Source organism: Prionailurus bengalensis, chromosome B4, assembly GCF_016509475.1.
Source record: "Prionailurus bengalensis isolate Pbe53 chromosome B4, Fcat_Pben_1.1_paternal_pri, whole genome shotgun sequence".
Lineage (NCBI taxonomy): Eukaryota > Metazoa > Chordata > Mammalia > Carnivora > Felidae > Prionailurus > Prionailurus bengalensis.
In genome coordinates this window covers 127,357,700-127,373,478 of record NC_057358.1, presented here as the reverse complement: position 1 = coordinate 127,373,478, position 15,779 = coordinate 127,357,700, and the positions used below count along the sequence as shown (strand labels likewise).

The following is a 15,779-nucleotide window of genomic DNA, read 5'->3' as shown; positions in this document are numbered from 1 at the left end:
GAAATAATTGGCTTAAATGGGAAATGAGGGAATAGTGCCCATGTTTGTACCTTTAGTGAAGCAACTATTAATCTCGTGCCTTTGTAGCACCTGCATTTGGACATAGTGTACTGAAAGGTTCAGGTATGCTCTGAGGACAGAGAGATGTTCATAGAGCATCCTGGCTTTAGAGCAAGGATCTTGAGTCAGACAGCCCTAGACTTGAATCCCAGTTCTTCACTTGGAAGTTAAGGAAATTATTTAACCAAAGAAAACTCACTGTCTTCAGCTATGAAACAGGGATTCTGATAGAACCTGCCCACGGGGACTTTGTGAAGATTAAACCAGATAATTCCGATATGTTCAGTGAGTGTCAGCTGCTGGTATTCTTTGTTTTTTGTGTGGTATTGTTATAATTATTGAAGAGATTTGTTCCTAACTGTATGATGTAAGATTTAATCACCCCCATGCCACCCGGAACTGGTGATTTTCCCTCATCAACTCAACCCCCTTCTCCACTTCTTTCCCTGGACATGGGCAGATCGCAGAGATCTACATCTTGTCCCAGCCCTTCTTGGTACGAGTCATGGCAACGGAGCCTCCCGTGATCAGTTTACTACCGGGTAATTTCACCCTGGACATCCCTGCCTCCATCATGATCCTCACCCAGTCCAAGAACTCAACTGCTGAAGCCATCGTTTCCATGGACTTTGTAAGCCTGTGGGGGCAGGAGGGCAGACTGTGGACACAAATCATGTTCCTACAGTGGGCCACTGACCAGCAGTGTTATACTCATTGTTTGGGGGCATGAGATCTGATGCGTCAGTTAGTGGTGAGGACAGGAGTGAGACTGGGGTGGGGGAAGTGTGGGAGGCCAGTGCTCATACCCCCTATGTGGTAAAATACCTCTTCCTTCCTCAGCTTCCTGTGTGCCATTCTCTCACTTCAGCTACATTGATAGCTGACTTTCTTTTTTCCCCAAAATAAGTCAGGGTGGAAATGAAGGTTATTTAAGTAGATGAAGGCCAAATGCAACCCAATGGAAAGGGACTAATACACTGAATCCAAGTGAAATGTCACACACACACACACATATACACACAAACACACGCATGCACACACAAACACACAGTACATGGAGAAGAGAGATTGGGGGAAAATAGAAAAATAATTTAAGAGAGGTCCCTAAAAAGTCTTTATAATTAGTTTCCCTACCTGCAAGACAGCATTTTCAGAGCTATTTTTTTTCTAGTACCTCTAGGAATGAAAGGGAAAGTAGAGCTTACAATATTTCTGTTTCTTGTTTCCAAATAAGAAATGATATTTGTGGCCAAAACAGACAGATTCAGTTCTCTTAGTGATGAATGCTTTTGTTATCTCCAGGTTGCCAGTACCAGTGTTGGCCTGGTTATTTTGGGACAAAGACTGGTCTGCTCATTGTCTCTGAACAGGTAAGTTTAATTGATTTGAGTGTTGAAAACCTTAGTAATAAGTGAGTCAGCAGACCATAGAGACAAAGTGAACATTAACAGAGCAAGTGAAGTTACCATTGGCTAGAACATGAATCACACAGGCACTTCTCCTGTAATGACCCAGATAATTTCAAAGTATGGGCTTCACTAAAAACTGTGCTGTGGATTTTTTCTTTTTCCTTCCCATTAGATAATATTCAGATAAAATAGGGAGCCATATAATTGTAAATATAAATCCATACTATAAATTCACATTCTAATGGTACACCAGTATAAATTAATGTTCCTCTTCAACCATTTCAGAAAGCATGCTGTTGAGGAAAGAGCATGAAACTTTGAGGTCAAGGAACAAAGTGTCAAATATCTGGTCATTTGTTCCATCACCATGATCAAGTCTGTTAACGGCTTTGAGACTCAGTCTCCTTGTCTGTAAAATACTGACGTTGGACTGGGGCATTGCCGAGGTGGTTTCAGTCTCTGAAACTCCAACTCCATTACTAGAATGTAGAGTTTAACAAAACCATGCCCCATAGCCTAGCTGGCTCTCAAATGAATGCCATGCAGTGTGAAAGGGATTCGGCAGGTCATATACATAGACCATTGGACAGTAATTCCCATTTGGAAGAACTGTCTGCAAAGCCCATTTTCCTCTGCCCTGTGAGGCAGATAGTTGAAGCCATGAATCAAACTTCCTGGGGGGGAGGGGACATGATATTCGGAATGATCAGAGGGCCCAGACTAAATCCATGGAAGGAAGAAGAAAAGCTATAAAAAGGCCAGAGAAAGCAGAGTCTGGGAAGAACAGGAAACCGGCAGAGGGGAAAGGTGAGTCAATCACCATAAGTCAACTGGATGGTTATGAAGACTATTGCAGAAACATAGTAGATGCTTTCAATAAAATGACACTAAATGGAACAAACAGAATACAAAACTGCATAAACACAGCAGTCAGCTGTGTAAAATAACTTTCCATCCGGACAAGAAAGTGAATCACAGATGTAGAGTTATGTTAGGATATGAGATTGAGTGGGTTTTTCTCCTTAAAATTTTCTCTGTAACTATATTGTTTTTGCAATAAAAGGAACAACAACGAAAAAGGTAGTATGGTTTCCCAGAGAGAAAACAGTTCAAAAAGGCTTTATTACGTTTTACCCAGCTCTGCAATGCAGGACTGATATTCTGCATTAGTCTCAAAAGGCACAGATCCTAGAGCCCATGGATGCCTTAGAGACCCATGAAAATGTTTTGATATATTTTGAAAGAAGAATTAGAAAATGAATACAATCCAGGTTGGATTATACTTTATAACAACACGGTCTTCAAATATGATTTTTAAAATTTTTTTATGGAGGAAGGGCTCCTGGAGGCAAAAGTGCCTGAGGGCCCCCGAAGTCATAACTTGGTCCTGTCTCCACAAGGTCAAGGCTGATGAAACTCTAAACCTTGATGGGTCATCTTTGAAATGGCATCTTTTAATGGCTGAGGGACTGGAAGCCAGAGAGCAGGAGAGGAGGAGGGGGAGGGTGGCAGCTGAGGGGTAGGAGCTAGGCCAGGAGAAAAAGCAGAGAATTCGCACTTCAGTTTGCCTGCGCAGCACTGCCACAAGTACTGGGGAGCCCTCTGTCTGCAGCCTGAGGACAGGGCTGCTAGGAAAGGGGGCCTGGAAATCTGGGGGAATGGGGAAGAATGGGGGCAAGGCCACTAATTGAGGCAGCAAGCTCTTGAGAAGGGAGAAACCCCGTTTGCACTTGAGCAGGACTTTGGTTTACTGACAGGATTTGGAGGAAGGGTTTAGTAAGGATGGGGCCTCAGGCTTGTGGCAAGAGGTAGGACAGACCTTAAGGAGCAGAGAGACTAGGTTCACTTCTCTGCTTAAATCGTGCTGACTCTCATCTCCAGTGTTCCTACTGGTAAGAAACTGCACGTTCGGAGGACATTAGGTTTATTTATGGGGAATAACTGCAAAAATGGGTTACAAACTGCTAAGTTCACATCATCCAAAGAAACATGTGGATCCATTCTCCAGCTTCCTACAGCCCACAAGCGAGCTTTGCCCTGGCAAGCACAGCTGAAATCAAGACTCCTGCCTTCCTGGAGTCTCACCTTCCTCCCCACCTACCCCCCACCCCCGACGACCACCCCATTCCCCTGCTATCCCTATTAGATTTTCCTGCTGGGGAGGCTTCTTGCACCTTAGGCTTCCTGAGGCCTTAGTGGGGTCTGAGCAGGACTGGATACATAATTCGCAAAGCCCCACACAAAATGAAAATGTGGAGCCCCTTTCCAAAAACTTATGAAGAATGTCCAGATGGAGACAGCAAGGCATTAAACCAAGTGTGGGCCCTTCTGAGTGAGGCACTGTCCCACTGCACAGGTCACCAGCATTGAGTCTGCAGGTGGCCCCTGCAGGGGGTGCCATGGCAAACCTGGGGCGGTCAGAAGACAGTGGGCAAGGCAGATGGGCCAGGCATCACTCAGTCCCAAGGCAGCTGATACAAGGCTTTGCAGAGGAGCAGAGTCTGTGCTGAAGGAGTGCCCTGGCCTTTGGCTACGAGAATGGCAGCCCGACCTCCCCCACGTCTGCCCCAGCCAGCGCCTCCTCTCCTGGTTCCACAAGCACTGCTTTTCCAGATGATAGGCCTGATTTGGTCTTAGGTGATTTCAGAGAGACACAGCACCGAGAGGTATAAAGGAGGTAGAGATCAGTGAAGCATCCCTGATAAGAACCTGAGAAACAGGGTCTACAAAACAGGCTCCCAGAACACCAACCCCCAAAACATCTTTCTAAACATCCCCTGCCTGAACGTGTCTCCTTCTAGAGCTGCTCACTGCTGGCTACGTAGACAGGAGACACAGAAATTGAGGCAAATCCAGTGTCGTGAGTTTAAAGAGGCAGCGAGAGGGGTGCCTGTGTGGCTCAGTAGGGTGAGCATCCATCTTGGGCTCAGGTCATGATCTCACAGTTCGTGGGTTTGAGCCCTGCATCAGGCTCTGTGCTGACAGCTCGGAGCCTGGAGCCTGCTTCGGATTCTATGTCTCCCTCTCTCTCTCTCTGCTCCTCCCCTGCTCACTCTCTGTCTCTGTCTGTGTCTCTGTCTCTGTCTCTCTCTCTCTCAAGGATAAATACGCATTAAATTTTAAAAAATAAAATAGGCAGTGAGATCACGGGCTTTGGAGTCAGACTAGCTAGTTCAGATCCCCACCCTGCCATTCATTAGCTGTGGGATCTCAGGCAAGTTACTTAACCTCTCTGGGCCTCCATTTTCTTCTCTATAAAATTAGGATATAATGCAAACCACTTCAGGGAGTTATTGTAAGGAATACATGAGTTAATACATGTAAAGTGCGTGTGAAGTGTTCAAGAAGGTTGGCTATGGCTATTATTTAAAATTTGGGCCTGGCCTCAGCCAGAGGAAGGAGGTGCTCAATTATGAAAAATCATTTAAGAGTCAGGAAACACCTCATTGCCCTGTCTCCTGACCACTGATGGCAATTGGAGAAATTGCCTTTTATTTTACTATTCATGGCTACTTTTTTAATTTTTTTTAAATGTTTATTTCTTTTTGAGAGAGAGAGACACACAGAGCACAAGTGGGGAAGGGGCAGAGACAGAGGGAGACACAGAATCCGAAGCAGGCTCCAGGCTCCGAGCTGTCAGCACAGAGCCTGACATGGGGCTTGAACCCACAAACTGTGAGATCATGACCTGAGCTGAAGTCAGATGCTCAACTGACTGAGCCACCTTGGCGCCCCTATGGCTACTTTATTATTGAGGCTTTGCCATCTACTGGTCCCAGGCCAACAACTTCACCTGTATTACTTCATTTAAACCTCACAACCCTGTATCTCTAGGAGCTGGCACAGTGTTCAATTCATGTCTGAGACTGAATGAATAGACCTGGAGGTAGCTTATCACCCTGTTTTACAGTTTGTAGAGTTTCACAGGTCACAGAGCTATTAAAGAGCAGAGCCAGAACTTGAACCTGGGTGAGCGTTTTTCACACCCATGAGTGTTCAACTTAAGACATTATACTGCCTTTGATGTGGTGCATAGCCAAGACTTAGAAGATTTAGACAGCAAATACCCTTGTCCAGAAGAGGAACCCATGGGTGTGGAGTCACACAAAATTGAAGCAGGCAGTGTGTCCTTTCTCAAAGTTAAGAATTGATAACAGAGAAGCCGCTGGCAGTGGGTGACCTGCGATGGAAAAAGCACACCGCCCTTTTCTCACTGCATTGAGAAATGGAGTGAAGGAAAAAATAAAGAAAGCAAAAGCAGGGAGTACTAAGTAATCAACTTGACCTCTATGGGTATGTCTAATTAAGAGCACAGCCCTGTGGTCAGGCATATCTGATTGTGAATTCCACCTCAGTCATTTGCTAGCTGTGGGACCCTGAGCAAGTTAATTAACCTCCCTGTTTCAGTTTCCTCATCAGCAAAACAGAGCACCTATCCACAGAGCTATTGTATGGGTAGATGAGAACCCATTCAATGGGAAAAACACGATGTTCTGCACATAATTGGGGCTCAAGAAATATTTGTTACTACTAGTGGTGGTATTCTATTCTCTTCCCCGCTTCTAAGATCGCATTTTGACCAAATAAGAGGGAAAAATTGATCCCAAGAGACATGACAAGTCAGGACAGGCTTAAAAGCTATAGAATTGGCCTTCACAATCATAAACCAGATTTGTACCGGTCTATCTACAACTGAGACTTTTATTCCAAACACAGTTCTATCTCAACACTTTTTTTTTTTTGGTCCCCATACAGGTGACTTAATTCTAACCCTTTTTCTTAATCACATGCAAAGCTCAAGGCAATCAGGTATACATTATTGTTGAACCATTTAGAACGTTGGAAAAATTTTGACATTGACACGACTGAGGCATCGGACTCTCCCAAACTGCACCTCACACCAGTAATATCAAAACACACACACACACACACACACACACACACACACACACACACCCCACAACCCCTCCCAGCCAACACCATCAGAGAATGCAAATATAGCTGGCCACAAGCAGATAGAGTCACCACCCAGTCCTACCCCTCACATCTGGGGCAGATAAACATTTCCCAATGTGAGCCCTCTGGAGAGAAACCCAGAAAAGAAAACAGGTCTGGAAGGATGGATTCAGTTTCTGTTGGAACAGTGCTTTCAACAGTCCATCAGAGCTGGGGCTTGGCACCTGGACTGACCGCCATCTCCACCCTTCCTCGGAGGTTGTGGGGAAGCCTGGGCACAAGAGTGCCATAGGGGGACGCCCTGTCAGAGGAGGAAACCCCAAACGACTCCTTCCCCTTCTCCCAGACTTGGGGCAATTTCCAGTCTGCAGAAGGCAATAAAGATAAAACATCAGGGAACTCTTCCTCATCAAGAGCATTCTACAATACTGGAATGGGCTCAACACATTCCTTACTTTAAAATCTTTCATTGTTGGGTTAAATCCACAGCCTGGGGTTGTCAAGCTCTTCAACTACCTTCTAAGCCAGCCAATCTTACCTCTCACAGCTCCTTAAAATGAACATTCTGCTTTAGACTGGCTCATCCTCAGAGTGACCCCAATTCCAATAAACAATTCCCACCCATCCTTTATCTGCTCATTTATCTATAGTCAATTCAATGAGAATTTACTGAGCACCTATTATGTGCTCTACACTGTTCTTGATACAGGGAGTAGAGAAAAAGGCAATTGTTTCTACCTTCCATGTCCATAGCCTGGTAAGAGAAACACTCAGATTAAAAGGCAAAAAATGGGGGTGGGGGGGTGCCTGGGTAACTCAGTTAACCATTGTTATAAGATTTTGAATCCAAAGATCGATTTTCAATGTCGGCTGTGGCCACAGCGTTGGAGGACTGGCATTGTGAGTGCCCGTACTTTGGTCCACTTGAACTTCATTCTGTCCTATTTGCTATATCGACCCAGATCATGACCCCACCATCATCTGACATCCTTAAGAGTTTCCACCTTTGCTCTGGTTTTCAATCAGGGCAGTAAACCTTCTCCAAAACTTTTTAAATAGGCTCTACTCTTATATGTCTGGCAAGGTAGGGCTATTTGAGCTCCCTTTCTCCCCAATTCTGTGGTTCTGTAATCGAACAAGTTTCTAGCAGGGGCACCTGGGTGGCTCATTCAGTTAAGCAACTGACTTCCTCTCAGGTCATGATCTCACGGTTTGTGAGTTGTAGCCCCACGTCGGGCTCTGTGCTGACAGCTCAGAGCCTGGAGCCTGCTTCAGATTCTGTGTCTGCCTCTCTCTCTGCCCCTCCCCCGCTCACGCTCTGTCTCTGCCTCTCTCTCAAAAATAAATAAACATTTTAAAAATTAAAAAAAAAATTAGTTCCTAGTAGTTGTGCTTTAAGCAACAGGTTAGGAGCTCCCTACAGAATGAAAGGTCAAAACTCTGAAGTCGGTCGCCACCTAGTGGCCATAGTTGCGCTTGCGTGTTTTTCAGAACGAGGGCCCAGCGTTTTTGCTCTTTGCTCCACCTGTTTCTCTGCAGCTAGTAAGACGTGTCCATTAGCAAACTAACCTGGTAAGTATGCCTAGAGAACTAGGAAGCAGATAGAAAAAAGATGGCCTTAGGAGGAAAGGATAATCAGTTCATGGGAAACTCCAGACAAGTTCTACTCACAGCAGGTGATCCTGAGACAGCCAGTTGTGGCTTGAAGTTGTGATGACAGAAATTCCAAGCGTGGGGCTCCTGGCTGGCTCAGTCAGATCATGCAACTCTTGATCTCAGGGTTGTAAGTTCAATCCCATGTTGGGTATAGAGATAACTTAAGAGATTACTCAAAAATAAAGTATTTAAGAAAAGAAAGAAAGAAAGAAAGAAAGAAAGAAAGAAAGAAAGAAAGAAAGAAAGAAAAGAAAGAAAGAAAAGAAAAGAAAGAAAGAAATTTACAGTGTTCCACCTCTCAGTCAGATGACTTTCTAAAACCTGGCCTAGGTTGCCCATCATAAATGGCAGTTTGGCCAAGAGGAGACACTCCCCCCTCACATTTCTCCGGCAATGCCTTCAAGTGTTTGTTCAACTGCTCACCTTCCTCCTTTAAAGATGCCCTGTACTCTGGTTTCTCTTCAGATCGCATAAATCTTTCGCCTTTTACTAAAGATGCCCTAAGGATTCTGGTCTTCACTTCCCACTGAGATCCACTTGAGCCACGGTGCCACTGATGCCATCTCTGATCCCTGTCAGATCTAACCGTCTTTTTTGGTTTTTACTCTTGCCTGTCACTTTGAAGCAATCTCAAAACTTAATTCATAATAACAGGATATTGGCCGATAACAAGCAAGCTTACCTCTTCTATTAATATCTTTCCGCTCCTTAAATGTAATAACATAAAGATGCCTGGAAGAAGTAACACCAGAGTTAAATCTTAAGCAATTAAAAGGAGTTAACCAAAGAAAAGGGGAGGGCCAACTTCAGAAAGAGGGAACAGCATGAGCGAAAAGCATGGAGGCCAGAAACATGGAATATGCAAGGAAATACTTTACAGTTGTTTTAAGATCTTTATGACCTTATCTACTCTAATTTTGGAGAATCCAGCCAAAAATATGTTGCATATATTCAAGTGCATTATTCCACATTTAATGTCATCTAAATTTACCCACGAGTGGAGTTGAGTTAAAGTGCTGAGTGGCCATAATGTTACTGGTTGTGGGCATGTGTTAATTTTAGTTATTCACGATTTTTTGTTATGTGTTCTAAAGCCAATATATTTTTTTAACCTCAGATATATGGTGCCTGATTAATAAAACAGCATAGCATTAAGCAGTTCAGAGTTCTTGAATATAAAGTTCAAGGTGGAGAATGAACAGAAGTGAGAGCAGAGAGGTAACTGGACACCAGAAAACAGAAAAGCTTGTGTGCCATATAAGTGAGTTGAACTCTATCACAAGCCATTAAAGAATTTTGAACAGGAGCGTGTCCTCATCAGACATCCCTCTCATATAGCTGACTCTGGGCATGGTGTGGAAGACAGATTGGAGATCAGACTGGAGACAGGGAGAGGCATTAGAAGGCTGATGCAGAAGTAAAGCTCTATACCTGGGCAAAAGTGAGCCATGGAAAGCTAAGGGGAAAAGCAACGTAAGGCAATATCCTACAGTGGAAGGGAGGTTTGGGATGGCCATCCAGAGATCTGAGTTCTAGTCCTAAATCTGCCATTCATATTTCCCCTCTTTGGGCCTCAGTTTCCCCATCTATGAAATGATGGGATCCTCCCTGTTGACTACTGCTTCATATTGCTATTACTATGCACAGAAAAATCAAATGTGTACTCTGGGAGTTCAGACCAAGAAATTGTGCACACTATTTCTCCCCACCAAGTACTGACCAAGCCCCACCTTGCTTAGCTTCAGAGATCAGATGACACCGGGCACATTCAGGGTGGTATGGCTGGAGACTGAAAACTGTTTCTTAAGATTGTGCTGCATTAGAGTTGCCATCAGTAAGTCCCATATAGCAAATGCACTTGAGAAATCCATCCTGGTTACAAACCTAAGCCTTCTGCTACTCCTGCTCTGCTTCTTAAGTAGCAAATACAGGGATAAAGATGTAATAGAACATTATATCCTTATAAGTCTGTGCATTTTTTTTTAAGTAGTGGCTTAGGGACCTTAAAAAAAATGCCCTTTCCTTTTTGTGCCTTTCTACTGAGATGGTCGTTTTTAAATCTTCCATCCTTTAAAATTTTCCTGTTTTGTTTTGTTTCAGATTCCGCCTCTCTTTACCAGAGTCCAATCGCAGCAACATTGAGGTAGGAGTCAAAGCTCTCAGGGTTCTCTGTCAAGGGAAAACTGAGAATTTTCCTATATTGTAGCTGGATGACTGTTTTCTAAGCCCCTGAGTACTTAGTTTCCCCTTGAACATAGATTTTAACTTTAAAATTACTCATGTAGCTACTTGTCTACCAACCCCATTAACTTTTAAACAGGACAGGAACTCTCCAATTCACTTTTATCTATTCAGAAAGACTTAAAATAAGTTTTTTAAAACTAAGACCTATGTAATGTTGGGAGAAAAAAAAACAGGCATCTTCAGGGATATTTCATTGTTTGGATAAAGAATCTTTAAGAATTAAATATAAGATCCAAACTCCCAAAGATGAGGCTATCTGTAAATTCTTAGGCCACGATTAAGTTTGCTCTTTGAAGCCTTTCTAACCATCTCCTAAAATCATATCAAGGCTGGTCGTGCAGATACCTTTTTGGGGGCCCCAGCCTGGTGACCTCCTGATTGGAAGAGTATTATCTCATGGAAACAAGCCCCTCCCCAAACTTCCGGGAGATCATCCAAATCACTAATTGATGTCCCTATGCTCATGGTACACATAATCCAGAGCAGTGGTTCTCACCTAAGTCCAGTTTTGCCTCCCCCGCCCTGAGGACACTTGGCAATGTCTGAGGACATTTTTTGGTTGTCACAATCTGGGGGTTGTTATAAGCACTTAGTGAGTAGAGGCCAAGGATGCTGCTTAACATCCCACAGTGCACAGGACAACCCCCACAGCAGAGAATAATCCTTCCCAAAGTGTCAATACTGCCAATGATGGGCAGTCCTATTCTAGAATGTACGTGTGTGAGTGAGTGAGTGAGTGCGTGAGTATGCGTGTGTATATGTAAGTGAGACGGGTAGGGTGAGACAACAAGCAAATTTATATTGTATGTGCTGAAAAATATTATAGAGAAAGACAAGTCAGGGCAAGAGAATCGGTGGTGCAAGGAAACATGGAGGTGGTGATCACAGCATTGGGGTTGTTGGGACAATTAGCTGGGATTATATACGAAATTTATTTAGCACGTTGAACACATGGCAGGTATTAAATAAATGATGGCCATTGTTTTTACAAAAATTCATTTCAGCTATTACCACCTCTGTGTCAAGGGGCAGTATAGCATAACGGTTACCCATACAGACTCTGAGACCAAACTGCTAGAGTGAACTCCCACTTATTGGCTCTGTGGCCTTGGCCAGGTCACTTAAGCTCCCACAGGGCAGTCCTGGGACACAGTGAGTACTGAATTTATTACCATGTTCACCAGAAGCAGCCACTAAGAGAGAAATAGAACTGCGGAAAATAGCGAAGAAACCAGAGAATTTGTCCAGGAGACCAAACAAGATGTTTGTTTGTTTGTTTGTTTGTTTGTTTGTTTGTTTAATTTTATAGGAGCATCCTGATTTTCAGGTTGGGAACATGAGGAGCCAGTGGCAACAGTGCTGGAAATAACATCTTTCATGCCAGACATTGAAATTTAAAATACCAAGATTGTCTCATGCACTGTGGGTTAGCACCTCCGTGGCATAGCTCTTTGGTAGAAGACAAACTATAGTCCATGAGAAAGTATAGCTGACTTTCTCATAAATATTTCCTGAGCCTAGAGAAGGCAAATGAGTCCCAAGTCTTCTAGGAAGACCCCCCAAAAAACTGCTTAGGATCAACAACAGAGAATGCTAACAATGACATTTCTGAAACAAATGACAGTGGTTAATACTGGACATTTTACATAATATTAACTTGTTTAAACATGAGACCAACCCTGTGACATTCGTGCTGTTTATCTTTATTTTACACTTGAGGAAACCAAGACATAAAGAGGTTAAAGACTTTCCCAACATGACCTAAGTGGTAAAAACAAGAGGTAAACCTAGGAAGGCAGCCCATAGCCCTCCTTGCTAGGCTGCATAGCCTGCTTAAGCATGTAGGATGTTCAAAATATATTCATTGAGTGAATCGATGTTCATCATGTCCATTTATTTTTAATACCTGAACCTTCCCAGGAGCTGACACTCTGCTAAGATTTACTACCATAGTTTACTCAAGATAAACTGGATGTTCTGGTGAGACTGTTAAATATAGAGCATAACATAATGCAACGGACCTCAATTAGGGCAGGCTACTTACTAATTGGGATATTTATCAATTGTTTAGATGGTCTTACTTGGTAAATATCTTAATTGCCATGTTTGCTGCCACCATGTGGTTCCTCTACATTTGTTGTCACCATGATCTAGCATACCCAAAGAGCAGAAATGTCCATCCTCAAGGAGGAAAAAAGATTGGGAAACTGTTTAATATGCTTTCCTGCAAAATAGTGTTCAGTGTCTGGAAAGCGAGACTGTCTCTATGGGGAGATTGTAACTATCGCCCTCTGTCGTGATAAGGTCTGGGGAAGTGCACATCCAGACCAGGCATGGTACTTTCAAAATGCCAGGATTTGGCAACTGATTTAGTATCCCCTTTCATTTTAGGTCTTGAGGTTTGAGAATATTCTGTCGTCCATTCTCCACTTTGGTATCCTCCCACTGGCCAACGGTAAGACATTCTGGGGAACATGTGACTTTGAGGTAATCAAACATTGGGGATTGTTTGGGACTTTCCACCCCAAGGCCTGTACTTGTAGCACGTTATTTTGTAAATCCAGGCCAATGCCAGAATTTACAGTTTGTACCATCAATGATGTGATTGCAAAATTAGTTATTCCAGTCCAAGCCTTGTTAACAACACTACGTGCAGAACTCAGCAAGAACAGTCAAACTCTGGTTGAGTTAAAGAGATTGAAACTGCCCTCCTGAGGCAGTAAAGAATCTCCTTCAGGTCAGGCAGAAATGAGACTATTCTCCCTAGAGGGCATCTCTGTGGTTTTATACACAGACCACCATCTGGATAGACAGTTTTAATGAAGGACAATCCTAGTCCCTCTCCCTGTATGCAACCATTCACAAACTGCAACATCTTGAGTTTGTCTTGTTTAAAATACACTTTGTATCAGAGACCAAAATGTTCTCAGACCTACAAATTACGGAATTTTCAAAATATAAACTGGACAAGTTGCCAGCATTTTTCTGCCATCCAAATGTACATAATTGCATGTGCATTTTTATTAAGCACTTCATTAATTAAGTAAGCATTCATCTAGGAAAATGCTAGGGACAAAGAATGAAAACACAGAAATCAGGAAGAAGGAAAAGATATATTATTTAAAAGCTGCTTATTTGTCCTTTACTAAAAAGTTTGCTAAAACTGCTGTGTCTGTGCCTAGTTATCTTACACCTTGTTCTATATTTTAGCAAAATTGCAGCAAGGATTTCCGCTGCCCAACCCACACAAAATCTCCTTTGTCAATTCAGATATTGAAGTTTTTGAGGTAAGAATGTGAATATTCTCCTAACTGCCCAATTTCTTTTATACTAGAATAAGCCTCTTCCTAATTTGCTTCCTCTGTTTTACGCTACTTTGTTCCACTTCGTGTGTTTCCAGCCCACATTTTACAGACAAAACATTTAGCTCTTAAAGTTTGCAGTCAACTATGAAAAGCATTTAAACTTGAGTTGAAAAATCAACCCGAGTCTGATTTCCTTTCACAGCCAGACCTATTCACACCACAGTACGAGACGCTACACTGTGGTGTGTCTGTTTCATTTATTCTCTCATTGAACTTTTGCCTGAACCAAAGACCCTCCTCTAGGTTCAGGATCTGTTGTGAGCTATTTCTTCATTAATCATGATAAACAAGCTTCAGAACACTTTTTTCTTCCATTTTGACACTTCTGGGGGGGGGGGGGGGGGGGGGGGGGGCGGGTGGAAGTAAGATTCTGATGGAATTTTCCAATCCTGTACACTATTGTCCACCCCTTCCCTCCCCACCTCTCCTTCTATAGTCGCTTAAGTCTCATAAGGTGACAGTTATCCCAAGTGGCCTGCTCCTATGTCTGAGGCACTCACAAGGGGATGGGGGCGGGGTGGGTTTGACCCAGAAGAACCCAATAAAGAGACCATCTCTCCCTCACTCCTCAGCAAACTCAGATACCCCATGGCTGCAGGTCCACTGAGTGTGACGTTGTCTTCACTTCACTTCACTTACCCTTGCATCCTTTTCAGGGTTTCCTTTTGATTTCCACCGACCTGAAGTATGAAACGTCCTTAAAGCAGCAGCCAAGTTTCCATGGTTGGGAAGGTCTGAACTTCATAAATGGACAGTGGAGGGGGAAGCCAGCTGCTTGATTGCCTGTTGGGAGTCCACTCCAGGAAGTAGATGGCCCTTAGTCCCACAGCTACTGTAAACCCGGAAGGGGCAGACAGTACACACTGGGTTGTAAGCCCTAGTGAAATGCTTAGGCTGACAGTTTTCTTTCTCAAACCCTCAGGGAAGAGGGAGGCAAACTGGGTTAAAGAGCTAAATCAGGGTGTGTGTCTCCACGTGTATGGAGGGGTGGGTGTTTGGATGTGTGTTCGTGTTTGAATGCACATTTGTGTGCTCCTGTGTTAATAAGGTGCTGGGGCCAAGAGCTAGGCCTGCGCTTCTGAGGAGGTGCCTGAGAAACTGATTTGCGTGACAGCTCCCTTGAGCTCTTTCAGCAACCCAGGGTTTCCCACACTTCCCCGCATATTGGATTTTATGTTTTATATTTACTGCTACTGTCCTCTGTTTTTAATTAAACTTGTTTTCTATCAATGTCAACCTTGTCTTTTTGGAAAAATTCACTGCCTTGGATTTTTTTTTTTAATAAAATAAGACAAAGATGAGAGAATTAGCATCCTTAAGTTGATGAAAAGTGAGATTGTGCAGATTTCAAGGTTTGAAAAGGGAATACTTTAGGGGGCCTGGGGGGTTCAGTCCACTAAGCATCTGACTCAATTTCAGCTCAGGTCATGATCTTACAGTTTGTGAGTTCAAGCCCCTTGTCAGGCTCTGTGCTGATTATGCAGAGCCTGCTCAGGATTTTCTCTCCCTCTCTCTCTACCCGCGCACACTTGCTTTTTTTCTCTCTCTCAAAATTAATAAACCTAAAAAAAATTTAATAAAAATAAATAAAAGGGAATACTTTGCCTCTTAGATGTTTCTGGTGAGAAACAGTGGTCATAGGAGACTCTGGAAGTTTAAGTTTTAGGCTGTTTTTCCTGCCATATGAAATGACAGCGCAGAGTACCAAATTTAGATCGTTAGTAGTTGATGATATTAAATTGTTAGAGACCTAATCATCGGGTGAAACTGAGGCAGAAAAGGAGGAAAGGAGAACCCATATGGATAACTTAAGAAATGAACAGAAGCCACAAACTTCGCCTTTGTGGCTCTGATAGTCCAGCCGAGGTGTGGAAGAGAGCCCTTTCCTGGAGTGCCTACCACGCCCTGTGCTGGTTACTCCACGAGTGTCACTCATTTCACAGACACTCTCAAGAATTGTGGTCCCATTTTACAGATGAGGAAACAAAGGTGAAGAGAAATGAATTACACAAGGCTGGTAAGTGGCAGAGGTAGAAATTGAATCCAAGTCTTACTGATTCCAAAGTCACTGCTATTTACGTGAGGTAGG

The 15,779-nt window shown here is 43.3% G+C and overlaps 1 protein-coding gene across 1 annotated transcript in view; it reads left to right on the top strand.

The window, feature by feature from the left end:
- Nucleotides 1-14,926, top strand: part of BPIFC (BPI fold containing family C) — a 52,121-nt gene extending 37,195 nt beyond the window's left edge. Inside the window, exons 12-17 of the mRNA XM_043562450.1 lie at nt 521-691; nt 1,363-1,430; nt 10,182-10,224; nt 12,717-12,780; nt 13,536-13,612; nt 14,347-14,926. Coding sequence (XP_043418385.1) covers nt 521-691; nt 1,363-1,430; nt 10,182-10,224; nt 12,717-12,780; nt 13,536-13,612; nt 14,347-14,469 — 546 coding nt within the window. The 3' untranslated portion in view covers nt 14,470-14,926. The remainder of the gene's footprint in view (nt 1-520; nt 692-1,362; nt 1,431-10,181; nt 10,225-12,716; nt 12,781-13,535; nt 13,613-14,346) is intronic.
- The last annotated feature ends 853 nt before the right edge of the window (nt 14,927-15,779 follow it).